At 47.2% G+C, this 24,691-nt stretch overlaps 1 protein-coding gene across 1 annotated transcript in view; it reads left to right on the top strand.

Annotated features, from left to right (window-relative positions):
* The first annotated feature begins 20,668 nt into the window (after positions 1–20,668).
* The window catches only part of LOC110494931 (voltage-dependent P/Q-type calcium channel subunit alpha-1A), a 133,202-nt gene continuing 129,179 nt past the window's right edge, over positions 20,669–24,691 (top strand). Inside the window, exons 1-2 of the mRNA XM_036942587.1 lie at positions 20,669–20,793; positions 21,081–21,220. Coding sequence (XP_036798482.1) covers positions 20,701–20,793; positions 21,081–21,220 — 233 coding nt within the window. The 5' untranslated portion in view covers positions 20,669–20,700. The remainder of the gene's footprint in view (positions 20,794–21,080; positions 21,221–24,691) is intronic.

The following is a 24,691-nucleotide window of genomic DNA, read 5'->3' as shown; positions in this document are numbered from 1 at the left end:
TTGAGGCTAAGGTTGTGGTGTTGAGGTTGTGGTGTTGACGCTGAGGTTGTGGTGTCGAGGCTGTGGTGTCTAGGCGTCGATGCTGTGGTGTCAAGGCTGTGGTGTAGAGGCTGTGGTGTCGAGGCTGTGGTGTCGAGGCTGTGGTGTAGAGGCTGAGGCTGTGGTGTCGAGGCTGTGGTGTAGAGGCTGTGGTGTCGAGGAGTTGAGTCTGTGGTGCAGAGGCTGAGGTTGTGGTGTCGAGGTTGTGGTGTCGAGGCTGTGGTGTCGAGGCGTCGAGACTGTGGTGTAGAGGCTGAGGTTGTGGTGTCGATATTGTGGTGTCGAGGCTGTGGTGTTGAGGCGTCGAGGTTGTGGTGTCGAGGCTGTGGTGTAGAGGCTGAGGTTGTGGTGTCAAGGCTGTGGTGTCGAGGCTGTGGTGTCGAGGCGTCGATGCTGTGGTGTAGAGGCTGAGGTTGTGGTGTCAAGGCTGTGGTGTAGAGACTGAGGTTGTGGTGTAGAGGCTGTGGTGTCGAGGCGTCAATGCTGTGGTGTAGAGGCTGAGGTTGTGGTGTCGAGACTGTGGTGTAGAGGCTGAGGTGTCGAGGCTGTGGTGTCGAGTCTGTGGTGTAGAGGCTGAGGTGTCGAGGCTGTGGTGTAGAGGCTGAGGTTGTGGTGTAGAGGCTGAGGTTGTGGTGTCGAGGCTGTGGTGTAGAGACTGTGGTGTCGATGCTGTGGTGTTGAGACGTCGAGTCTGTGGTGTAGAGGCTGAGGTTGTGGTGTTGAGGCTAAGGTTGTGGTGTTGAGGTTGTGGTGTTGACGCTGAGGTTGTGGTGTCGAGGCTGTGGTGTCTAGGCGTCGATGCTGTGGTGTCAAGGCTGTGGTGTAGAGGCTGTGGTGTCGAGGCTGTGGTGTCGAGGCTGTGGTGTAGAGGCTGAGGCTGTGGTGTCGAGGCTGTGGTGTAGAGGCTGTGGTGTCGAGGAGTTGAGTCTGTGGTGCAGAGGCTGAGGTTGTGGTGTCGAGGTTGTGGTGTCGAGGCTGTGGTGTCGAGGCGTCGAGACTGTGGTGTAGAGGCTGAGGTTGTGGTGTCGATATTGTGGTGTCGAGGCTGTGGTGTTGAGGCGTCGAGGTTGTGGTGTCGAGGCTGTGGTGTAGAGGCTGAGGTTGTGGTGTCAAGGCTGTGGTGTCGAGGCTGTGGTGTCGAGGCGTCGATGCTGTGGTGTAGAGGCTGAGGTTGTGGTGTCAAAGCTGTGGTGTAGAGACTGAGGTTGTGGTGTAGAGGCTGTGGTGTCGAGGCGTCAATGCTGTGGTGTAGAGGCTGAGGTTGGGGTGTCGAGGCTGTGGTGTCGAGGTGTCGATGCTGTGGTGTCGAGGCGTTGAGGCTCTGATGTCGAGAATGTGGTGTCGAAGAAGTGGTATCGAGACTGTGGTGTCGAGGCTGTGGTGTAGAGGCTGAGATTGTGGTGTTGAGGCTGTGGTGTTGAGGCTGTGGTGTCGAGGCGTTGAGGCTGTGGTGTCGAGGCTGTGGTGCCAGACATCGAGGCGTTGAGGCTGTGGTGTAGATGCGTCGAGGTTGTGGTGTCGGTTGAGGTGTCGAGGTTGAGGTGTTGAGGGTGAGGTGTCGAGGTTGAGTTGATGAGGTTGAGGTGTCGAGGTTGTGGTGTCGAGGTTGAGGTGTCAAGGTTGTGTTTGTCGAGGTTGAGGTGTCGAGGTTGTGTTTGTCGAGGTTGAGGTGTTGAGGTGTCGATGTTGTGTGTGTCGAGGTTGAGGTGTCGAGGTTGTGTTTGTCGAGGTTGAGGTGTCGAGGTTGTGTTTGTTGAGGTAGAGGTGTCGAGGTTGAGGTGTTGAGGTGTGTTGGGGAATAATCAGAATTAGTTGGTAACATAAGATGTTTTATATTCATTATATGTGTGTAAGTTACTTCTCATCAGAATGTTTATTTTTATTTTTTATGGCCAAGGCTGTCTGGCTATGTGTGTCTTTGCTATAAAGGATCTCAGTTGCAATGTGTAAGGGACTCTCAGAGAATTCATTTATAGACACTGAATTGATCTGAGAGTCACAGGGTTGTGATGGAGCTCATATAATTAAAGATGGACTTTATGATAACTCTGACTTGTGTGTGGTTTGCTCTCATGATTTGGTAAATACAGGAAATTTCCACGACAGGTGTCAGGGGTTGAGAGTCGAGGTTGAGGTGTCGAGGTTGAGGTGTTGAGGTGTCGAGGTTGAGGTGTCAAGGTTGAGGTGTCGAGATGTCGAGGTTGAGGTGTCGAGGCTGAGGTGTCGAGGTTGAGGTGTCGAGGTGTCGAGGTTGTGTATGTCGAGGTGTCGAGGTTGTGTTTGTCGAGGTTGAGGTGTCGAGGTGTTGAGGTTGAGGTGTCGAGGTTGAGGTGTCGAGGTTGAGGTGTCGAGGTTGAGGTGTCGAGGTGTCGAGGTTGTGTATGTCGAGGTGTCGAGGTTGTGTTTGTCGAGGTTGAGGTGTCGAGGTGATGAGGTTGAGGTGTCGAGGTTGAGGTGTCGAGGTTGAGGTGTCGAGGTGTCGAGGTTGTGTATGTCGAGGTGTCGAGGTTGTGTTTGTCGAGGTTGAGGTGTCGAGGTGTTGAGGTTGAGGTGTCGAGGTTGAGGTGTCGAGGTGTTGAGGTTGTGTTTGTCGAGGTTGAGGTGTCGAGGTGTTGAGGTTGTGTATGTCGAGGTGTCGAGGTTGTGTTTGTCGAGGTTGAGGTGTCGAGGTGTTGAGGTTGAGGTGTCGAGGTTGAGGTGTCGAGGTGTCAAGGTTGTGTTTGTCGAGGTTGAGGTGTCGATGTGTTGAGGTTGTGTTTGTCGAGGTTGAGGTGTTGAGGTGTCGAGGTTGTGTTTGTCGAGGTTGAGGTGTCGAGGTGTTGAGGTTGAGGTGTCGAGGTTGAGGTGTCGAGGTGTTGAGGTTGTGTTTGTCGAGGGTGAGGTGTTGAGGTGTCGAGGTGTTGAGGTGTTGAGGTGTTGAGGTTGTGTTTGTCGAGGTTGAGGTGTCGAGGTGTTGAGGTTGTGCCTTGTGCTTATTTTTATTCTTCTTATTTTATTTCTAAAATACATGTTTCTTCCTGTTTTAGAGAAAAATGTCAAACTCAGGGCACCATTGAGAATGAGATCCTGGTCTCAGTTGTACTACCCTGAATAAATCAAGGTTAATGCCCACAATGTATGGTGGCACAGATTAAGTCCCCAGGGTTCACTAAAAGTGGATGGTGCCTAGGCTAAAACTGTGTGTGTATGTGTTGGTGTGCACGTGTGTGTGTACAGCTGTCGCACCCATGACAAAAAGCTCTTACCTTGAGTTGCGTCAGTGAACCATTGCAATGTGTGTGTGTGTGTGTGTGTGTGTGTGTGTGTGTGTGTGTGTGTGTGTGTGTGTGTGTGTGTGTGTGCGTGCGCGTGTGTCTGTCTGTAGAGAGAGCATAGTTTCCCATAATTTACAGTAGAGCAAAAATAGTTAAAACAGTGAGACAATGTGTGTGTGTGTGTGTGTGTGTGTGTGTGTGTGTGTGTGTGTGTGTGTGTGTGTGTGTGTGTGTGTAATTGATTTGCTAAAGAGGGCAAGACACAGAGAGGGCACGAGAAAGGGAGAAAGAGGCGGAGGGTGTGGATAGAGGAGAAAGGGAGAAAGAGGCAGAGGGTGTGGATAGAGGAGAAAAGGAGAAAGAGGCAGAGGGTGTGGATAGAGGAGAAAAGGAGAAAGAGGCAGAGGGTGTGGATAGAGAAGAAAAGGAGAAAGAGGCAGAGGGTGTGGATAGAGAAGAAAAGGAGAAAGAGGCAGAGAGTGTGGATAGAGGAGAAAAGGAGAAAGAGGCAGAGGGTGTGGATAGAGAAGAAAAGGAGAAAGAGGCAGAGGGTGTGGATAGAGGAGAAAAGGAGAAAGAGGCAGAGGGTGTGGATAGAGGAGAAAAGGAGAAAGAGGCAGAGGGTGTGGATAGAGGAGAAAAGGAGAAAGAGGCAGAGGGTGTGGATAGAGGAGAAAAGGAGAAAGAGGCAGAGGATGTGGATATAGGAGAAAAGGAGAAAGAGGCAGAGGGTGTGGATAGAGGAGAAAAGGAGAAAGAGGCAGAGGGTGTGGATAGAGGAGAAAAGGAGAAAGAGGCAGAGGGTGTGGATAGAGGAGAAAAGGAGAAAGAGGCAGAGGGTGTGGATAGAGGAGAAAAGGAGAAAGAGGCAGAGGGTGTGGATAGAGGAGAAAAGGAGAAAGAGGCAGAGGGTGTGGATAGAGGAGAAAAGGAGAAAGAGGCAGAGGGTGTGGATAGAGGAGAAAAGGAGAAAGAGGCAGAGGGTGTGGATAGAGGAGAAAATGAGAAAGAGGCAGAGGGTGTGGATAGAGGAGAAAAGGAGAGCGAGATATTGAAGAACAATGTAGGACGAGAGAAAGGGAGAGATGTTCAGAGAAGGAGAGAGGAGAGGACAGAGACAGTGGAAAGGGAATAGAGAGGGAGAGAGATGTTCAGAGAATGAGAGAGGAGAGGACAGAGACAGTGGAAAGGGAATAGAGAGGGAGAGAGATGTTCAGAGAAGGAGAGAGGAGAGGACAGAGACAGTGGAAAGGGAATAGAGAGGGAGAGATGTTCAGAGAAGGAGAGAGGAGAGGACAGAGACAGTGGAAAGGGAATAGAGAGGGAGAGATGTTCAGAGAAGGAGAGAGGAGAGGACAGAGACAGTGGAAAGGGAATAGAGAGGGAGAGATGTTCAGAGAAGGAGAGAGGAGAGGACAGAGACAGTGAAAAGGGAATAGAGAGGGAGAGATGTTCAGAGAAGGAGAGAGGAGAGGACAGAGACAGTGGAAAGGGAATAGAGAGGGAGAGAGATGTCCAGAGAAGGAGAGAGGAGAGGACAGAGACAGTGGAAAGGGAATAGAGAGGGAGAGATGTTCAGAGAAGGAGAGAGGAGAGGACAGAGACAGTGGAAAGGGAATAGAGAGAGATGTTCAGAGAAGGAGAGAGGAGAGGACAGAAACAGTGGAAAGGGAATAGAGAGAGATGTTCAGAGAAGGAGAGAGGAGAGGACAGAGACAGTGGAAAGGGAATAGAGAGGGAGAGATGTTCAGAGAAGGAGAGAGGAGAGGACAGAGACAGTGGAAAGGGAATAGAGGGAGAGAGATGTTCAGAGAAGGAGAGAGGAGAGGACAGAGACAGTGGAAAGGGAATAGAGAGGGAGAGAGATGTTGAGAGTATAGCAATAGAGTGTTTGTGATAAACTAGGTGGGAAGGTGATGTAGCCATTATCATCCCTCAACCCCCTTCAGCTGAGCAAGTAGACTCTTCCAATAATGGAAAGTGATTGGGGCGTACCATGTCTACTGTGAAAAGCGGGGTTGACCGGTGACATAATGGTTGTAAAGGGAAGGTGTGCCATAGCCACATAGTGGGTGGCTTATTGTTGCAGGTTGTAAGAAAAATAGCATTGTGGATTTGAACAGTATATTTTTAGATGGTTTTAACTGTTCAATATTTGACTTAATTTCAGATTTTCACATTTTGTGTGTGTGTGTGTGTGTGTGTGTGTGTGTGTGTGTGTGTGTGTGTGTGTGTGTGTGTGTGTGGGGGGGGGGGGGGGGGGGGGGGGCTATAGGGCTCAGTTAGTAACATTGAGGAGCTTACACATACACATGGTTAGCAGATGTTATTGCGAGTGTAGCGAAATGCTTGTGCTTCTAGTTCCGACAGTGCAGCAATATCTAACAAGTAATCTAACAATTCCACAACAACTACCTAATACACACAAATCTAAAGGGGTGAATGAGAATATGTACATATAAATATATGGATGAGTGATGGCCAAGCGGCATAGGCAAGATGCAATAGATGGTATAAAATACAGTATATACTTATGTTATGAGTAATGTAAGATATGTAAACATTATTAAAGTGGCATTATTAAAGTGACCAGTGATCCATTTATTACAGGGGCCAGTGATTGGGTCTCAATGTAGGCAACAGCCTCTCTGAGTTACTGATGCCTGTGTAGCAGTCTGATGGCCTTGAGATAGAAGCTGTTAGAGACAGAGAGAGAGAGAGAGAGAGACAGAGAGAGAGAGAGAGAGAGGGAGAGAGAGAGAGACAGAGAGAGAGAGAGGGAGGGAGAGAGAGAGAGGGAGAGAGAGAGACAGAGAGAGACAGAGAGAGAGAGACAGAGAGAGAGAGAGAGAGAGAGACAGAGAGAGAGAGAGAGAGAGAGAGACAGAGAGAGAGAGAGAGAGAGAGAGAGAGACAGAGAGAGAGAGACAGAGAGAGACAGAGAGAGAGAGACAGAGAGAGAGAGAGAGACAGAGAGAGAGAGAGAGAGAGAGAGACAGAGAGAGAGAGAGAGAGAGAGACAGAGAGAGAGAGAGAGAGAGAGAGAGACCCTTTTATCAGTCATATATCTATGTATAGTTTGCTGGAGGAGAGGAAGGAGGAATTCATCATTCCTCTACAGAACTACACATCAGGAGAAGAAAAGGAGGAGCAAGATGACCAGGGAAGAAAGAGAGGAAGGATGGAAGAGAGAGGACGATAGGAAAAGAGAGGGAAGAGAGAGAGAAAGACAGAGAGAGGGAGAGATAGAGGATGAGAGGGAGGAGAGAGAGAGAAAGACAGAGAAATAAGGAGAGATGGTAGATGATAAGAGAAGAGAGGGGGGAGAGTGATATAGGGAGAGAGAGGATGATAGAAGAAGAGAGGGAGGAGAGAGAGAATGATAGGAGAAGAGAGGGAGGAGAGAGAGATAAGGAGAGACAGGATGATAAGAGAAGAGAGGGAGGAGAAAGAGAATGATAGGAGAAGAGAGGGAGGATAGCGAGATAAAGAGAGACAGGATGATAAGAGAAGAGAGGGAGGAGAGAGAGAATGATAGGAGAAGAGAGGGAGGAGAGAGAGATAAGGAGAGACAGGATGATAAGAGAAGAGAGGGAGGAGAGAGAGAATGATAGGAGAAGAGAGGGAGGAGAGAGAGATAAGGAGAGACAGGATGATAAGAGAAGAGAGGGAGGAGAGAGAGAAAGACGGAGAAATAAGGAAGAAGAGGATGATAGAAGAAGAGAGGGACAAGAGAGAGAGAAAGACAGAGAAATAAGGAAGATAGAAGAAGAGAGGGAGGAGAGAGAGATAAGGAGAGACAGGATGATAAGAGAAGAGAGGGAGGAGAGAGAGAGAAATAAGGAAGATAGAGGATGATAGAAGAAGAGAGGGAGGAGAGAGAGAGAAAGACAGAGAAATAAGGAAGATAGAAGAAGAGAGGGAGGAGAGAGAGATAAGGAGAGACAGGATGATAAGAGAAGAGAGGGAGGAGAGAGAGAGAAATACAGAGAAATAAGGAAGATAGAGGATGATAGAAGAAGAGAGGGGGGAGAGAGAGAGAAAGACAGAGAAATAAGGAAGATAGAGGATGATAGAAGAATAGAGAGAGAGAAAGATGGAGAAATAAGGAAGATAGTGGATGGTAGAAGAAGAGAGGGAGGAGAGAGAGAATGATGGAGAAATAAGGAAGATAGTGGATGATAGAAGAAGAGAGGGAGGAGAGCGAGATAAGGATAGACAGGATGATAAGAGAAGAGAGGGAGGAGAGAGAGAGAAAGACGGAGAAATAAGGAAGATAGAGGATGATAGAAGAAGAGAGGGAGGAGAGAGAGAGAAAGACAGAGAAATAAGGAAGATAGAGGATGATAGAAGAAGAGAGACAGAAAGATGGAGAAATAAGGAAGATAGTGGATGATAGAAGAAGAGAGGGAGGAGAGAGAGATCGGGAGAGAGAGGATGATAAGAGAAGAGATGGAGGAGAGAGAATGATAGGAGAAGAGAGGGAGGAGCGAGAGAGAAAGACAGAGAAATAAGGAAGATAGAGGATGATAGAAGAAGAGAGGGAGGAGAGAGAGAGAAAGACAGAGAAATAAGGAAGATAGAAGATGATAGAAGAAGAGAGGGAGGAGAGAGAGAGAAAGACAGAGAAATAAGGAAGATAGAGGATGATAGAAGAAGAGAGACAGAAAGATGGAGAAATAAGGAAGATAGTGGATGATAGAAGAAGAGAGGGAGGAGAGAGAGATAGGGAGAGAGAGGATGATAAGAGAAGAGATGGAGGAGAGAGAATGATAGGAGAAGAGAGGGAGGAGCGAGAGAGAAAGACAGAGAAATAAGGAAGATAGAGGATGATAGAAGAAGAGAGGGAGGAGAGAGAGAGAAAGACAGAGAAATAAGGAAGATAGAAGATGATAGAAGAAGAGAGGGAGGAGAGAGAGAGAAAGACAGAGAAATAAGGAAGATAGAGGATGATAGAAGAAGAGAGAGAGAGAAAGACAGAGAAATAAGGAAGAGGATGAGAGAACTGTTTTTTCCTTCTGTACAGTGTGTCTGTCTGTCAGTCTTTCTCTCTTTCTCTCCGTCTGTACAATTATTCATTTAATCACTCAATCCTTCAGTGGTGTAGGCAATATTCAAAATCCTCAGCAAGCACACTACGGCAGCGGTCTAAATGGCATAGGGCTCTGGTCAAAAGGAGTGCAGTATGTAGGGAATAGGGTTCTGGTCAATAGGAGTGCACTATGTAGGGAATAGGGCTCTGGTCAATAGGAGTGCACTATGTAGGGAATAGGGCTCTGGTCAATAGGAGTGCACTATGTAGGGAATAGGGCTCTGGTCAATAGGAGTGCACTATGTAGGGGATAGGGCTCTGGTCAATAGGAGTGCACTATGTAGGGAATAGGGCTCTGGTCAATAGGAGTGCACTATGTAGGGAATAGGGCTCTGGTCAATAGGAGTGCACTATGTAGGGAATAGGGCTCTGGTCAATAGGAGTGCACTATGTAGGGGATAGGGCTCTGGTCAATAGGAGTGCACTATTTAGGGAATAGGGCTTTGGTCAATAGGAGTGCACTATGTAGGGAATAGGGCTTTGGTCAATAGGAGTGCACTATGTAGGGAATAGGGCTCTGGTCAATAGGAGTGCACTATGTAGGGACTAGAGCTCTGGTCAATAGGAGTGCACTATGTAGGGGATAGGGCTCTGGTCAATAGGAGTGCACTATGTAGGGAATAGGGCTCTGGTCAATAGGAGTGCACTATGTAGGGAATAGGGCTCTGGTCAATAGGAGTGCACTATGTAGGGAATAGGGCTCTGGTCAATAGGAGTGCACTATGTAGGGGATAGGGCTCTGGTCAATAGGAGTGCACTATTTAGGGAATAGGGTGCCCTTTGGGACCCTAGAAATGGTTTGTTTGACTTTGCCCTGCATTTGTGGCCACGCTTGTGCACATTGCCGTGTGTGTGTGTGTGTGTGTGTGTGTGTGTGTGTGTGTGTGTGTGTGTGTGTGTGTGTGTGTGTGTGTGTGTGTGTGTGTGTGTGTGCCTATAAAGGAACACTTGCTGAGTCCAGTACTACACAGTTTCATTTATTTGATAAAGCTTCGTTTGGTTTGATTTAAACTCCCCTTTCCTCATCAGCCGTTTCTCCATAAAGCACCACACTCAGCTCTATGCCAAAGTCGCCTGCTCAGCTGAAAACTCTCTCTCTCACACACACACACATACACACACACACACACACACACACTCAACTATGTTGGATACAATCACACAGACCACACACACACACACACACACACACACACACACACACACACACACACACACACACACACACACACACACACCAGGTCAGCCCTACATCAGTTTATAGGGCAGGTAAAGGAGTCATTCACCCGTAAAGGGTCATAGTTCCACATGAGGAATTAATAGGGATTCAAGTCAAGGTTCCTTGGAGCTGCACTACATTGCCTGCAACACACACACACACCTTCAACAAAAACTCTGTAATACATACACCTGGTCATGTTTGGCTCAGCAGAGCATGGCGCTTGCAACACCAGGATTGTTGGTTTGATTCCCGGGGCCACCCATACATAATATGTACACTACCAGTCAAAGGTTTTAGAACATCTACTTATTCAAGGGTTTTTATTGATTTTTACTATTTTCTACATTGTAGAATAATAGTGAAGACATAAACACTATTAAATAACACATATGGAATCAAAAATGGGGGGGATTCTTCAAATAGACACATTTTGCCTTGGTGACACTATTGGCATTCTCTCAACCAGCTTCATGAGGTAGTCACCTGGAATGCATTTCAATTAACAGGTGTGCCTTGTTAAAAGTTCATTTGTGGAATTTATTTCCTTCTTAATGCATTTGAGCCAATCAGTTGTGTTGTGACAAGGTAGGGTGGTGTACAGAAGATAGCCCTAGTCCATAATTATGGCAAGAACAGCTCAAATAAACAAAGAAAAACGACAGTCCATCATTACTTTAAGACATGAAGGTCAGTCAATACGGAAAAGGTCAAGAACTTTGAAAGTTTCTTCAAGTGCAGTTGCAAAAACCATCAAGCGCTATGATGAAACTGGCTCTCATGAGGACCGCCACAGGAAAGGAAGTCCCAGAGTTCCCTCTGCTGCAGAGGATAAGTTCATTAGAGTTACCAGCCTCAGAAATTGCAGCCCAAATAAATGCTTCACAGAGTTCAAGTAACAGACACATCTCAAAATCAACTGTTCAGAGGAGACTGTGAATCAGGCCTTCATGGTCGAATTCCTGCAAAGAAACCACTACTAAAGGACACCAATAAGAAGAGACTTGCTTGGGCCAAGAAACCCGATTAATGCACATTAGACCGGTGGAAATCTGTCCTTTGGTCTGGAGTCCAAATTGGAGATTTTTAGTTCCAACCGCCGTGTCTTTGTGAGACGCAGACTAGGTGAACGGATGATCTCTGCATGTGTGGTTCCCACCGTGAAGCATGGAGGAAGAGGTGTGATGGAGTGGGGGTGCTTTGCTGGTGACACTGTCTGTGATTTATTTGGAATTTAAGACACACTTTAACCAGCAAGGCTACCACAGCATTCTGCAGTGATACATCCTCCCATCTGGTTTGTGTTTAGTGGGACTATCATTTGTTTTTCAACAGGACAATGACCCAACACACCTCCAGGCTATGTAAGGGCTATTTGACCAAGAATGAGAGTGATGGAGTGATGCATCAGATGTTCTGGCCTCCACAATTCTCTGATGAGTCGCACCACAGAGTGAAGGAAAAGCAGCCAACAAGTGCTCAGCATATGTGGGAACTCCTTCAAGACTGTTGGAAAAGCATTCCAGGTGAAGCTGGTTGAGAGAATGCCAAGGGCGTGCAAAACTATAATCAAGGCAAAGGGTGGATATTTGAAATTATAGTTTGATTTGTGTAACCCTTTATTTGGTTACTACATGATTCCATATGTGTTATTTCATAGGTTTGATGTGTTCACTATTCTACAATGTAGAAAATAGTAAAAATAAAGAAAAACCTGTGAATGAGTAGGTGTCCAAACTTTTGACTGGTAGTGTATATACACATGACTTTGGATGAAAGTGTCTGCTAAATGGCATATTATTATTGTTATATTAAAGGGGGGGGGGGGACTTCTACCCCCCTCTAAAAGATTGCTATCTTAATTAATGTTATGTCAATAAACACAAAACCACACTGGACCTACCACCCACATGTACACACATCTGTGATGCTGTCTGGAGCGGTTTGATTCTGTCTGGAGCGGTTTGATTCTGTCTGGAGTGGTCAACCTTACACCTCCCAAACACATCAAGAATGACACACACGCGCCCTCTCACGCGACTACACACACATACATTACACAGACACACAACATGCAGTATGTTCAGTTGTTCCCCATCAGACTCATGTCTCCTACTTTGTCTACAGGCTGAAAGAAACCCATGGGTGGAAAGGATGGAGTCAGTCTCTCTCTCTCTCCGTCTCTCTCTCTCTCTCTCTACTAATAACCTCATAGACTATCTGGCAGAATCAGAAAGGAGAGGTGTGTGTGTGTGTGTGTGTGTGCACAGCACAGTTGTAAGCAGTCGAGCGGTAATTTGCTGATGCTGGTTAATGCCTCGTTCGATGTGTGTGTGTGCGTGCGTGTGTGTGTGCGTGTGCGTGCGTGTGTGTGCGTGCGTGTGCGTGCGTGCGTGTGCGTGTGTGTGCGTGCGTGTGTGTGTGTGTGTGTGTGTGTGTGCGTATTGTTTGCTTTAACTGTCCTGGAGTGGAAAGGCAAGATAAAGAGAGGGGGATGAGAGGAGGAGACATGGAAGAGGGGGAGGCGGTCGTGGAAAGGTCATAATGACGTAAGAGAGGGAGGAGGATAGATAGAGGGGGAGGTAGAGATGGAGAGGGGGATGAGAGGAGGAGACGTGCCGGTCAGGGTCAATGGATAACTGGAATTAAAGGTGGACAGGATGTATTAGATAAAGTGTGCGTGTGTGTCTGTGTGCATTCTCGTGTATGTGTACACTACAGTCTACATTCTGCTTAGTCAGTAGGTGTGTGTATTTGTGTTTGGTGTGTGTGTGTTCAGACCACTGTAGTGTCTAGTTGGCAGAGCAGGGCCTGCCCAGAACCATCTGAGGACCAGTCTAATCAGGCAGAGAGGGGAGGAGAGCAGAGGAGAGAGGGGAGGTTAGGTGAGGAGGGGAAGGGAAGGGAAGGGAGCTGAGAGAGGGGAGGAGAGCAGAGAAGGAGGGGAGAGGAGAGGTGAGGTGGGGATGAGAGCAGAGAAGGGGGAGGAGGAGAGGAGAGGAGAGAGGGGAGGAGGGGATGAGAGGGGTGAGGAGGAGAGAGGGGATGAGTGGTGAGGAGAGGGGAGGGGAGGACAGCAGAGGAGGGGAGAGAAGAGTAGGAGAGAGGTAAGGAGGGGAGAAGAGAGGAAGGTCTGGTCTCTGGCAGGTCTCTGGTCTCTCTCCTCTCTCTCGTTCTCTCACTCTCTCCCGTTCTCTCACTCTCTCCCTTTCTGGCACCATGTCACCATCTTTGCTGACGTACTCTACACTGCTGCCCACTGCCCAATACACTTCTGGCTTTGACTGGTCTCTCTCTCCTCTTTCTCTCCTCTCTCTCTCTCCTCTCTCTCTCTCTCTCTCTATCTCTCTATACTGCTGCAGAGAACACTCTACTGTCTCTCCCTCTCATCTGTCTCTCTCTATTTTTTGTGTGAATTTTTCTTCTAGAATATTTTGATTATTTATTACATAATATTATTGTATAATAAGGTATACCACCTTATTGCATCCCAACAATAGGATTTACATAGGCTTTTAGGGAACTCATACACTTCTGTAGGCCTAATTGAAGCTGCAAAATGTAAGTGTTTGACCTGAACATGTGATAACTGTACAACAGAACAGATGAGCAGGAATGACATTTACTCTCACGGATGGATAAAAAACAACTCTCTGAAGCCACGCCCCTACTAAACTAAGCCTCTAGACTTCTGATCTGACCCACTTGGTCATTTCTCAATAACCAAGCAATGATCCAGCATCAACAACCCAACCATACTTTTTTTAAAGAAAGCAACCCAATTAAGTGACCCAGCGCCTGCAACCCAGCAGGGTTGGGTCAGCCAAACAACCCAGCAGGGTTGGGTCAGCCAAACAATCCAGTAGGGTTGGGTCAGCCAAACAACCCAGCAGTTGAGTCAGCCAAACAACCCAGCAGTTGACTCAGCCAAACAACCCAGCAGTTGAGTCAGCCAAACAACCCAGCAGGGTTCAGTCAGCCAAACAACCCAGCAGGGTTGAGTCAGCCAAACAACCAAGCAGGGTTGGGTCAACCAAACAACCCAGCAGTTGAGTCAACCAAACAACCCAGCAGGGTTGGGTCAGCCAAACAACCCAGAAGGGTTGGGTCAGCCAAACAATCCAGTAGGGTTGGGTCAGCCAAACAACCCAGCAGTTGAGTCAGCCAAACAACCCAGCAGTTGACTCAGCCAAACAACCCAGCAGTTGAGTCAGCCAAACAACCCAGCAGGGTTCAGTCAGCCAAACAACCCAGCAGGGTTGAGTCAGCCAAACAACCCAGCAGGGTTGGGTCAACCAAACAACCCAGCAGTTGAGTCAACCAAACAACCCAGCAGTTGAGTCAGCCAAACAACCCAACAGGGTTGGGTCAGCCAAACAACCCAGCAGGGTTGGGTCAGCCAAACAACCCAGCAGGGTTGGGTCAGCCAAACAACCCAGCAGTTGAGTCAGCCAAACAACCCAACAGGGTTGAGTCAGCCAAACAACCCAACAGGGTTGGGTCAGCCAAACAACCCAGCAGGGTTGGGTCAGCCAAACAACCCAACAGGGTTGGGTCAGCCAAACAATCCAGCAGTTGAGTCAGCCAAGCAACCCAGCAGGGTTGAGTCAGCCAAACAACCCAGCAGTTGAGTCAGCCAAACAACCCAGCAGGGTTGGGTCAGCCAAACAATCCAGCAGTTGAGTCAGCCAAACAACCCAGCAGGGTTGGGTCAACCAAACAACCCAGCAGTTGAGTCAACCAAACAACCCAGCAGTTGAGTCAGCCAAACAACCCAATAGGGTTGGGTCAGCCAAACAATCCAGCAGTTGAGTCAGCCAAACAACCCAGCAGGGTTGAGTCAGCCAAACAACCCAGCAGTTGAGTAACCAAGCAATGATCCAGCATCAACAACCCAACCATACTTTTTTTAAAGAAAGCAACCCAATTAAGTGACCCAACGCCTGCAATCCAGCAGGGTTGGGTCAGCCAAACAACCCAGAAGGGTTGGGTCAGCCAAACAATCCAGTAGGGTTGGGTCAGCCAAACAACCCAGCAGTTGAGTCAGCCAAACAACCCAGCAGTTGACTCAGCCAAACAACCCAGCAGTTGAGTCAGCCAAACAACCCAGCAGGGTTCAGTCAGCCAAACAACCCAGCAGGGTTGAGTCAGCCAAACAACCCAGCAGGGTTGGGTCAACCAAACAACCCAGCAGTTGAGTCAACCAAACAACCCAGCAGGGTTGAGTCAGCCAAACAACCCAACAGGGTTGGGTCAGCCAAACAACCCAGCAGGGTTGGGTCAGCCAAACAACCCAGCAGGGTTGGGTCAGCCAAACAACCCAGCAGTTGAGTCAGCCAAACAACCCAACAGGGTTGAGTCAGCCAAACAACCCAACAGGGTTGGGTCAGCCAAACAACCCAGCAGGGTTGGGTCAGCCAAACAACCCAACAGGGTTGGGTCAGCCAAACAATCCAGCAGTTGAGTCAGCCAAACAACCCAGCAGGGTTGAGTCAGCCAAACAACCCAGCAGTTGAGTCAGCCAAACAACCCAGCAGGGTTGGGTCAGCCAAACAATCCAGCAGTTGAGTCAGCCAAACAACACAGCAGGGTTGGGTCAACCAAACAACCCAGCAGTTGAGTCAACCAAACAACCCAGCAGTTGAGTCAGCCAAACAACCCAACAGGGTTGGGTCAGCCAAACAATCCAGCAGTTGAGTCAGCCAAACAACCCAGCAGGGTTGAGTCAGCCAAACAACCCAGCAGTTGAGTCAGCCAAACAACCCAGCAGGGTTGGGTCAGCCAAACAATCCAGCAGTTGAGTCAGCCAAACAACCCAGCAGGGTTGAGTCAGCCAAACAACCCAGCAGTTGAGTCAGCCAAACAACCCAGCAGGGTTGGGTCAGCCAAACAACCCAGCAGTTGAGTCAGCCAAACAACCCAGCAGGGTTGGGTCAGCCAAACAATCCAGCAGTTGAGTCAGCCAAACAACCCAGCAGGGTTGGGTCAGCCAAACAATCCAGCAGTTGAGTCAGCCAAACAACCCAGCAGGGTTGAGTCAGCCAAACAACCCAGCAGTTGAGTCAGCCAAACAACCCAGCAGGGTTGAGTCAGCCAAACAACCCTGCAGTTGAGTCAGCCAAACAACCCAGCAGGGTTGAGTCAGCCAAACAACCCAGCAGGGTTGGGTCAGCCAAACAACCCTGCAGGGTTGGGTCAGCCAAACAACCCAGCAGTTGAGTCAGCCAAACAACCCAGCAGGGTTGGGTCAGCCAAACAATCTAGCAGTTGAGTCAGCCAAACAACCCAGCAGGGTTGAGTCAGCCAAACAACCCAGCAGAGTTGAGTCAGCCAATCAACCCAGCAGGGTTGGGTCAGCCAAACAACCCTGCAGGGTTGGGTCAGCCAAACAACCCAGCAGAGTTGAGTCAGCCAATCAACCCAGCAGGGTTGGGTCAGCCAAACAACACTGCAGGGTTGGGTCAGCCAAACAACCCAGCAGTTGAGTCAGCCAAACAACCCAGCAGGGTTGGGTCAGCCAAACAATCTAGCAGTTGAGTCAGCCAAACAACCCAGCAGGGTTGAGTCAGCCAAACAACCCAGCAGAGTTGAGTCAGCCAATCAACCCAGCAGGGTTGGGTCAGCCAAACAACCCAGCAGGGTTGAGTCAGCCAAACAACCCAGCAGGGTTGGGTCAGCCAAACAACCCAGCAGGGTTGAGTCAGCCAAACAACCCAGCGGTTGAGTCAGCCAAACAACCCAGCAGGGTTGGGTCAGCCAAACAACCCAGCAGGGTTGGGTCAGCCAAACAACCCAGCAGGGTTGGGTCAGCCAAACAATCCAGCATTTTTTTAGAGTGTAAGAGAAAGGGGAAGTGGGGTTGAGAGAGGGGGATGAACTGGGGTCAGATATAGGGTGAGAAAATGGGAGGAGGGAAGACGGTGAGATGGAAGGAGAGGGGTCAGACATAGGACAACACAGAGAGAGAGAATGTTTGCTCAGCGATGTGGAACTGTCACAACTGAATTATTTAGTCGCCATGCAGCCACCGTTCTGTTACTAGACTCTGATGCAATGCAGTCATATAACCTACTTAAGGGCTACGTAAAGCCTACATAGTGCTCTATTGTGTTTCACTTTGATCACATCAGAGAAGTTACTCACTGTTATCAAAGACTGGGGGAATTATAGATTTTCCTCTTAAACCTGTGTGTGTGTGTGTGTGTGTGTGTGTGTGTGTGTGTGTGTGTGTGTGTGTGTGTGTGTGTGTGTGTGTGTGTGTGTGTGTGTGTGTGTGTGTGTGTGTGTGTGTGCCAACTGTGTAAAATAAAATAATGGCATCATTGATGTTTAAACTGTAGCAGCTATTGATGTTTAAACTTTCAGCACCACAGTATTTTCTTCCGTAGTGCTGAAATCCTCCTTCCTATAAACAGTAGTACAACAGTGAGCCAGCAGCACACCACCCTGCATTCCACTGCTGTCTTGCTTCTGAAGCTAAGCAGCGTTGGTCCTGGTTGGTTCCTGGAAGCGAGACCAGATGCTCCTGGAAGTGGTGTTGGAGGGCCAGTAAGAGGAACTCATTCCTCTGGTCAACAACAACAGGGCAGTGACTGGGGACATTACCCTGTGTATGGTGGGTAATGTCTTTCAGATGGGATGTTAAACAGGTGTTCTGACACTCTGTGGTCACTAAAACTCATGGCACTTATAGTCCAGGCTAAATTCCCATACCATCACGGTCACCTAATCATCCCCAGCTTCCAATTGGCTCATTCGTCCTCCCTCTTCTCCCCTGTAACTATTCCCCAGGTTGTTGCTGGAAATGAGAATGTGTTGTCAGTCAACTGCCCTGGTAAAATAAGAGTCTGGGTACTGGAGTGTTGCTCCTAGCCAGTGTTTAGTCTAGGTCTTCACTCCCATGCTAGTCTGTCTCTTCATGTTACATCAGCTGTTACAACACACACACACAGACTCAGACCGCATCACCCTCTCAACCATCCCCCGGCCATGGTGTCAATGTCAGACTGGCATCTGGTAAACACACATGCACACATGGACATAAACACACAGATCCCGTTCAATTACATGGACACTCACAGACATACACACACGGACGGACGCAAGTTTGCACACAGACGCAAACACAAACAAATACTGACAAGTGTGCATGTACACGCACAAACACACACACACTAACAGGATAATGAGTCTCCAATTAGGAGCAGTGCTGATCTGTCCAGACCCATCCAGTCATACCAGCCCCTTAAGCCAGCATTACTCAGGCCTGGTCACACACTCCAGAGTTCAGTAAGGCCAGCATTACTCAGGCCTGGTCACACACTCCAGAGTTCAGTAAGGCCAGTATTACTCAAGCCTGGTCACACACTCCAGAGTTCAGTAAGGCCAGCATTACTCAGGCCTGGTCACACACTCCAGAGTTCAGTAAGGCCAGTATTACTCAGGCCTGGTCACACACTCCAGAGTTCAGTAAGGCCAGCATTACTCAGGCCTGGTCACACACTCCAGAGTTCAGTAAGGCCAGTATTACTCAGGCCTGGTCACACACTCCAGAGTTCAGTAAGGCCAGTATTACTCAGGCCTGGTCACACACTCCAGAGTTCAGTAAGGCCAGTATTACTCAGGCCTGGTCACACACTCCAGAGTTCAGTAAGGCCAGTATTACTCAGGCCTGGTCACACACTCCAGAGTTCTTCCATTTGTATGATATGTTGTGAATTTGTAAGTGCTTCAATTTATTTCAGTAGAATAGAGGTTTGATATTATCCTTCTTTGTTATGTATGTTTGTATATGGTACAGTACCTTTGTGTGTGTTTGTATTATGAAATACTGTATATGTCAGATATATATGTGTGTTTGTATGCTATTCCAGTTTTCCTACTGGCCTTAATGCTTGTATTATCTGATACAGGCATATGCTTTTGCTGTTCTCCCTTGTTACTGGTCTTGAAGTTGAGCTGACAGCCGTTTCACACCGTTTTGCTATGGCTTTAGTCATCAATCTAGCAAGAGGGCAATATTTTATTAATGTAGTAGTGCCAAAGGTCATGGGGGGCTTAGGGGGCTTTCACCTGGAATTGTCTATTTATGTCTGAGAATAAAGAAGATTGAACCCATATGATCTAGTACAATACAAGTATAATAAAACATATTTAAATATGATGTGGTGCAGCGGTCTAAGGCTTGAGACGTCACTACAGACCCGGGTTCGATTTCAGGCTGTGTTACAGTCGGCCGTGACCGGGAGACCCATGAGGGTCAATTGGCCCAGCGTCGTCAGGGTTAAGGGAGGGTTTAGCCGGCTGGGATTTCCTTGTCCCATCGCGCTCTAGCGACTCCTTGTGGCGGGTCGCGAGCTGGACGGTGTTTCCTCCGACACATTGGCGCGGCTGGCTTCTTGGTTAAGTGAGCAGTGTGTCAAGAAGCAGTGCGGCTTGGCGGGGTTGTGTTTCGAGGACGCATGGATCTCGCCTCTCGCCTCTCCTGAGTCCGTAGGAGAGTTGCAGCGATGGGACAAGACTGTAACTACCAATTGGATATCACAAAATTGGGAACAAAAAGTGGTAAAAGTACAAAAAATATATATATATATAGTACCAGTCAAAACTTTGGACACGCCTACTCATTCCAGGGGTTTTCTGTATTTTGTCAAATGTTTACATTGTAGAAAAATAGTGAAGACATCAAAACTATAAAATAACACATATGGAATCATGTAGTAACCAAACAAGTGTTGGTGGGAGTATATACAGTTGAAGTAGCAAGTTTACATACACTTATTAAAACTCATTTTCAAACACTCCACACATTTCTTGTTAACAAACTCTAGTTGTTTTAAGTCATTTTTCCAACAATTGTTCACAGACAGATTATTTCACTTATAATTCACTGTATCACAATTCCAGTGGGTCAGAAGTTTACATACACTAAGTTGACTGTGCCTTTAAATAGCTTGTAAAATTCCAGAAAATTATGTCATGGCTTTAGAAGCTTCTGATAGGCTAATTGACCTTATTTGAGTCAATTGGAGGTGTATCTGTGGATGTATTTCAAGGCCTACCTTCAAACTCAGTACCTCTTTGGTTGACATCATGTGAAAATCTAAAGAAATCAGCCAAGAGCAATTTCCAAACGCCTTAAGGTGCCACGTTCATCTGTACAAACAATAGTACACAAGTATAAACACCATGGGACCACGCAGCCGTGATACCACTCAGGAAGGAGACGCATTATGTCTCCTGGAGATTAACATATTTTGGTGCGAAAAGTGCAGATCAATCAAATCAAATCAAATGTATTTATATAGCCCTTCGTACATCAGCTGATATCTCAAAGTGCTGTACAGAAACCCAGCCTAAAACCCCAAACAGCAAGCAATGCAGGTGTAGAAGCACGGTGGCTAGGAAAAACTCCCTAGAAATGCCAAAACCTAGGAAGAAACCTAGAGAGGTACCAGGCTATGTGGGGTGGCCAGTCTATCAAATGTATTTGGCTAAGGTGTATGTAAACGTCCGACTTCAACTGTATATACAAATGATGATGATCAATTAAATGACATTGTGAATGAATAAGCCTTTTCATACGTTATAATATAGTATAGTATATAGTTATAGTCTGTTTTAGGAACAGCTACACAAAATATTTCACCTTCTTTATTACCTTACCAAACATATCATGACATTAGTGAGAGTCAAAATCTATCAAATGTGGGATTGTCTAAACATTTGGGCCATTGAAACAGTGTGCACCCCTCCTATAGACAACGGGAGGAGGGCTATGTAAAGGGTACGATATTGTCATTCTGAGAATATGCAATATGTCTGCCTCTGATGGAAAATGCATACAAATATCTGTTTATTCTACAGAGGACGTTTACATGGTCCTAGGAAGGTCTGGATTGCTGTCTTCTGACTTATTGGATGGTGGGAAATCAATCCAATAAGTCATGTAAACATATACATATTCAAAGTCATTCTAATTCCAGATTTCTGGAGGCTGTCATGTTTAAGATGGTTAATGTTTGTATTATTAGATATATGTGTACATATTGTCCCATGTTACTGGCCTTAACTCCAGCCTTACTCCTTTTGAATGGATGATTTTGGCAACCATCATAGCTAACTGTATCGTCCTGGCTCTGGAACAGCATTTACCTGAGAATGACAAAACTCCTCTTTCTGAGAGACTGGTGAGTACAACACACACACACACACACACACACACACACACACACACACACACACACACACACACACACACACAACAAAGGTGCACACAATGCTTTTTTCCCGAAATGCCATATTCTAAACCTCTCTTTCTCTCCCCTCTCTCTCTCTCTCTCCCCCTGTCTCTCTCTCCCCCTCCCTCCTTTCCTCTCTCTCTCTCTCTCTCTCCTCTCTCTCTCCCCCTCCCTCTCTCCCTCCCTCTCCCTCCCTCCCTCCCTCCCTCCTCTCTCTCTCCCCTTCTCTCCATTAGGATGATACAGAGCCCTACTTCATAGCCATCTTCTGTTTTGAGTCAGGTATAAAGATTCTGGCTCTGGGCTTTGCCCTCCATAAGGGCTCCTACCTGAGGAATGGATGGAACGCTATGGACTTTGTAGTAGTGCTCACTGGGTAAGTACCTTATTGTTGCATTGTATCATACCTTAACTACTGTCTACATACCATACATCAGGTATCATACCATAACTACTGTCTACATACCATACATAAGGTATCATACCATAACTACTGTCTACATACCATAACTACTGTCTACATACCATACATCAAGTATCATACCATAACAACTGTCTACATACCATACATCAGGTATCATACCATAACTACTGTCTACATACCATACATCAGGTATCATACCATAACTACTGTCTACATACCATACATCAGGTATCATACCGTAACTACTGTCTACATACCATACATCAGGTATCATACCATAACTACTGTCTACATACCATACATCAGGTATCATACCATAACTACTGTCTACATACCATACATCAGGTATCATACCATAACTACTGTCTACATACCATACATCAGGTATCATACCATAACTACTGTCTACATACCATACATCAGGTATCATACCATAACTACTGTCTACATACCATACATCAGGTATCATACCATAACTACTGTCTACATACCATACATCAGGTATCATACCATAACTACTGTCTACATGCCATACATCAGGTATCATACCATAACTACTGTCTACATACCATACATCAGGTATCAGACCGTAACTACTGTCTACATACCATACATCAGGTATCATACCATAACTACTGTCTACATACCATACATCAGGTATCATACCATAACTACTGTCTACATACCATACATCAGGTATCATACCATAACTACTGTCTACATACCATACATCAGGTATCATACCATAACTCCTGTCTACATACCATACATCAGGGATCATACCGTAACTACTGTCTACATACCATACATCAGGGATCATACCATAACTACTGTCTACATACCATACATCAGGGATTGTCAACTGGCGGGCTGCGGGCCAAATTCGGCCTGTGAATGATTTTGTACTAGTGCTCAGTATGTGTTCACATACTAATATGCTTGATGCAAGTGACACCTTCTCACAGTACACACACACACACACACACACACACACACACACACACACACACACACACACACACACACACACACACACACACACACACACACACACACACACACACACACACTCTTGATGTCATTGCTGGAAATCCTTATGTGTGTAGATGTAGTCTGGTCCCATCTTATGTGTGTAGATGTAGTCTGGTCCCATCTTATGTGTGTAGATATAGTCTGGTCCCATCTTATGTGTGTAGATATAGTCTGGTCCCATCTTATGTGTGTAGATATAGTCTGGTCCCATCTTATGTGTGTAATCTGGTCCCATCTTATGTGTGTAGATGTAGTCTGGTCCCATCTTATGTGTGTAGATATAGTCTGGTCCCATCTTATGTGTGTAGATATAGTCTGGTCCCATCTTATGTGTGTAGATATAGTCTGGTCCCATCTTATGTGTGTAGATGTAGTCTGGTCCCATCTTATGTGTGTAGATGTAGTCTGGTCCCATCTTATGTGTGTAGATGTAGTCTGGTCCCATCTTATGTGTGTAGATGTAGTCTGGTCCCATCTTATGTGTGTAGATGTAGTCTGGTCCCATCTTATGTGTGTAGATGTAGTCTGGTCCCATCTTATGTGTGTAGATATAGTCTGGTCCCATCTTATGTGTGTAGATATAGTCTGGTCCCATCTTATGTGTGTAGATGTAGTCTGGTCCCATCTTATGTGTGTAGATGTAGTCTGGTCCCATCTTATGTGTGTAGATGTAGTCTGGTCCCATCTTATGTGTGTAGATGTAGTCTGGTCCCATCTTATGTGTGTAGATATAGTCTGGTCCCATCTTATGTGTGAAGATGTAGTCTGGTCCCATCTTATGTGTGTAGTCTGGTCCCATCTTATGTGTGTAGATATAGTCTGGTCCCATCTTATGTGTGAAGATGTAGTCTGGTCCCATCTTATGTGTGAAGATATAGTCTGGTCCCATCTCTTGGCTCCCGTCCATGTGTGTCTGGACTGAGGAAACTCCAGGATCAATGGCCCCCTGATCAGTCTAAAGATCAATATCCATACACACTGACTGGCAGACAGACAGACAGACAGAGACTGAATGATATATATATATATATATATATATACTGTAGATAGATGTGTGTGTGTGTGTGTGTGTGCGCATTTGTTCAAAAGAGAAAGAAGAAAGAGAGATGCAGGGGGAGAGTGAGACAGGAGGGTGTGTTTGTTTGATGTGTGATCTAAAAATGGCTGCTGTACCGTAGCAAGTGAGCAGCATGTCGAGAGAGAGAGAGAGAGAGAGAGAGAGAGAGAGGAGGAAGAGATGAGCTGGAGAGAGAGAGAGTGAGGAGCTGGAGAGAGGAGGAAGAGAGGAGCTGGAGAAAGGAGGAAGAGAGGATCTGGAGAGAGGAGGAAGAGAGGAGCCGGAGAGAGGAGGAAGAGAGGATCTGGAGAGAGGAGGAAGAGAGGAGCTGGAGAGAAGAGGAAGAGAGGAGCTGGAGAGAGGAGGAAGAGAGGATCTGGAGAGAGGAGGAAGAGAGGAGCTGGAGAGAGGAGGAAGAGAGGAGCAGGAGAGAGGAGGAAGAGAGGAGCTGGAGAGAGCAGCAGCAGTAAAAGGAGGGGTTAGACTATCGTGAGAAAAAGGGGGGATGGGTGAGAAAAAGGAAGACCTGGAAAGATACACAGCATGTAGAGAGAGGGAAAGGAGGACATTAAGATATACAGTCAGCTGGGTAGACACACACACACACCCACACACACACACAGCAGAGGTCTCGTTTGACAAGGTGTGTGTGTGTAATCAGGGCATCACCCTCTCCATCGCTGTCTCCCTTTAATGAGCACACACACACACACACACACACACACACACACACTGAGGCTAGATCAGAGTGGCGCTGCAGGGAGCAACAAGCAGGGCACCAGTGAAATGTCACCTCACAGAGAGAGAGGAGGGAGGGAGAGAGAGAGGGAAGAGACAGAGAGGAGGTGTCGAGGGGGACATAGAGATAGAGAGAGGAGAGAGATAGAGAGGAGGTGTCGAGGGGGACGTAGAGATAGAGATAGAGAGAGGAGGTGTCAAGGGGGACATAGAGATAGAGAGATAGAGAGGAGGTGTCGAGAGGGACATAGAGATAGAGAAAGGAGGTGTCAAGGGGGACATAGAGATAGAGAGATAGAGAGAGGAGGTGTCAAGGGGGACATAGAGATAGAGAGATAGAGAGAGGAGGTGTCGAGGGGGACATAGAGATAGAGCTAGAGAGAGGAGGTGTCGAGGGGGACATAGAGATAGAGATAGAGAGAAGAGGTGTCGAGGGGGACATAGAGATAGAGAGAAGGTGTCGAGGGGGACATAGAGATAGAGAGGAGGTGTCGAGGGGGACATAGAGATAGAGAGAAGGTGTCGAGGGGGACATAGAGATAGAGAGAAGGTGTCGAGGGGGACATAGAGAGAGAGAGAGAGAGAGGAGGTGTCGA

This window comes from Oncorhynchus mykiss, chromosome 13 (assembly GCF_013265735.2).
Source record: "Oncorhynchus mykiss isolate Arlee chromosome 13, USDA_OmykA_1.1, whole genome shotgun sequence".
Taxonomy (NCBI): Eukaryota; Metazoa; Chordata; class Actinopteri; order Salmoniformes; family Salmonidae; genus Oncorhynchus; species Oncorhynchus mykiss.
This window is presented reverse-complemented; position numbering and strand designations above follow the sequence as displayed.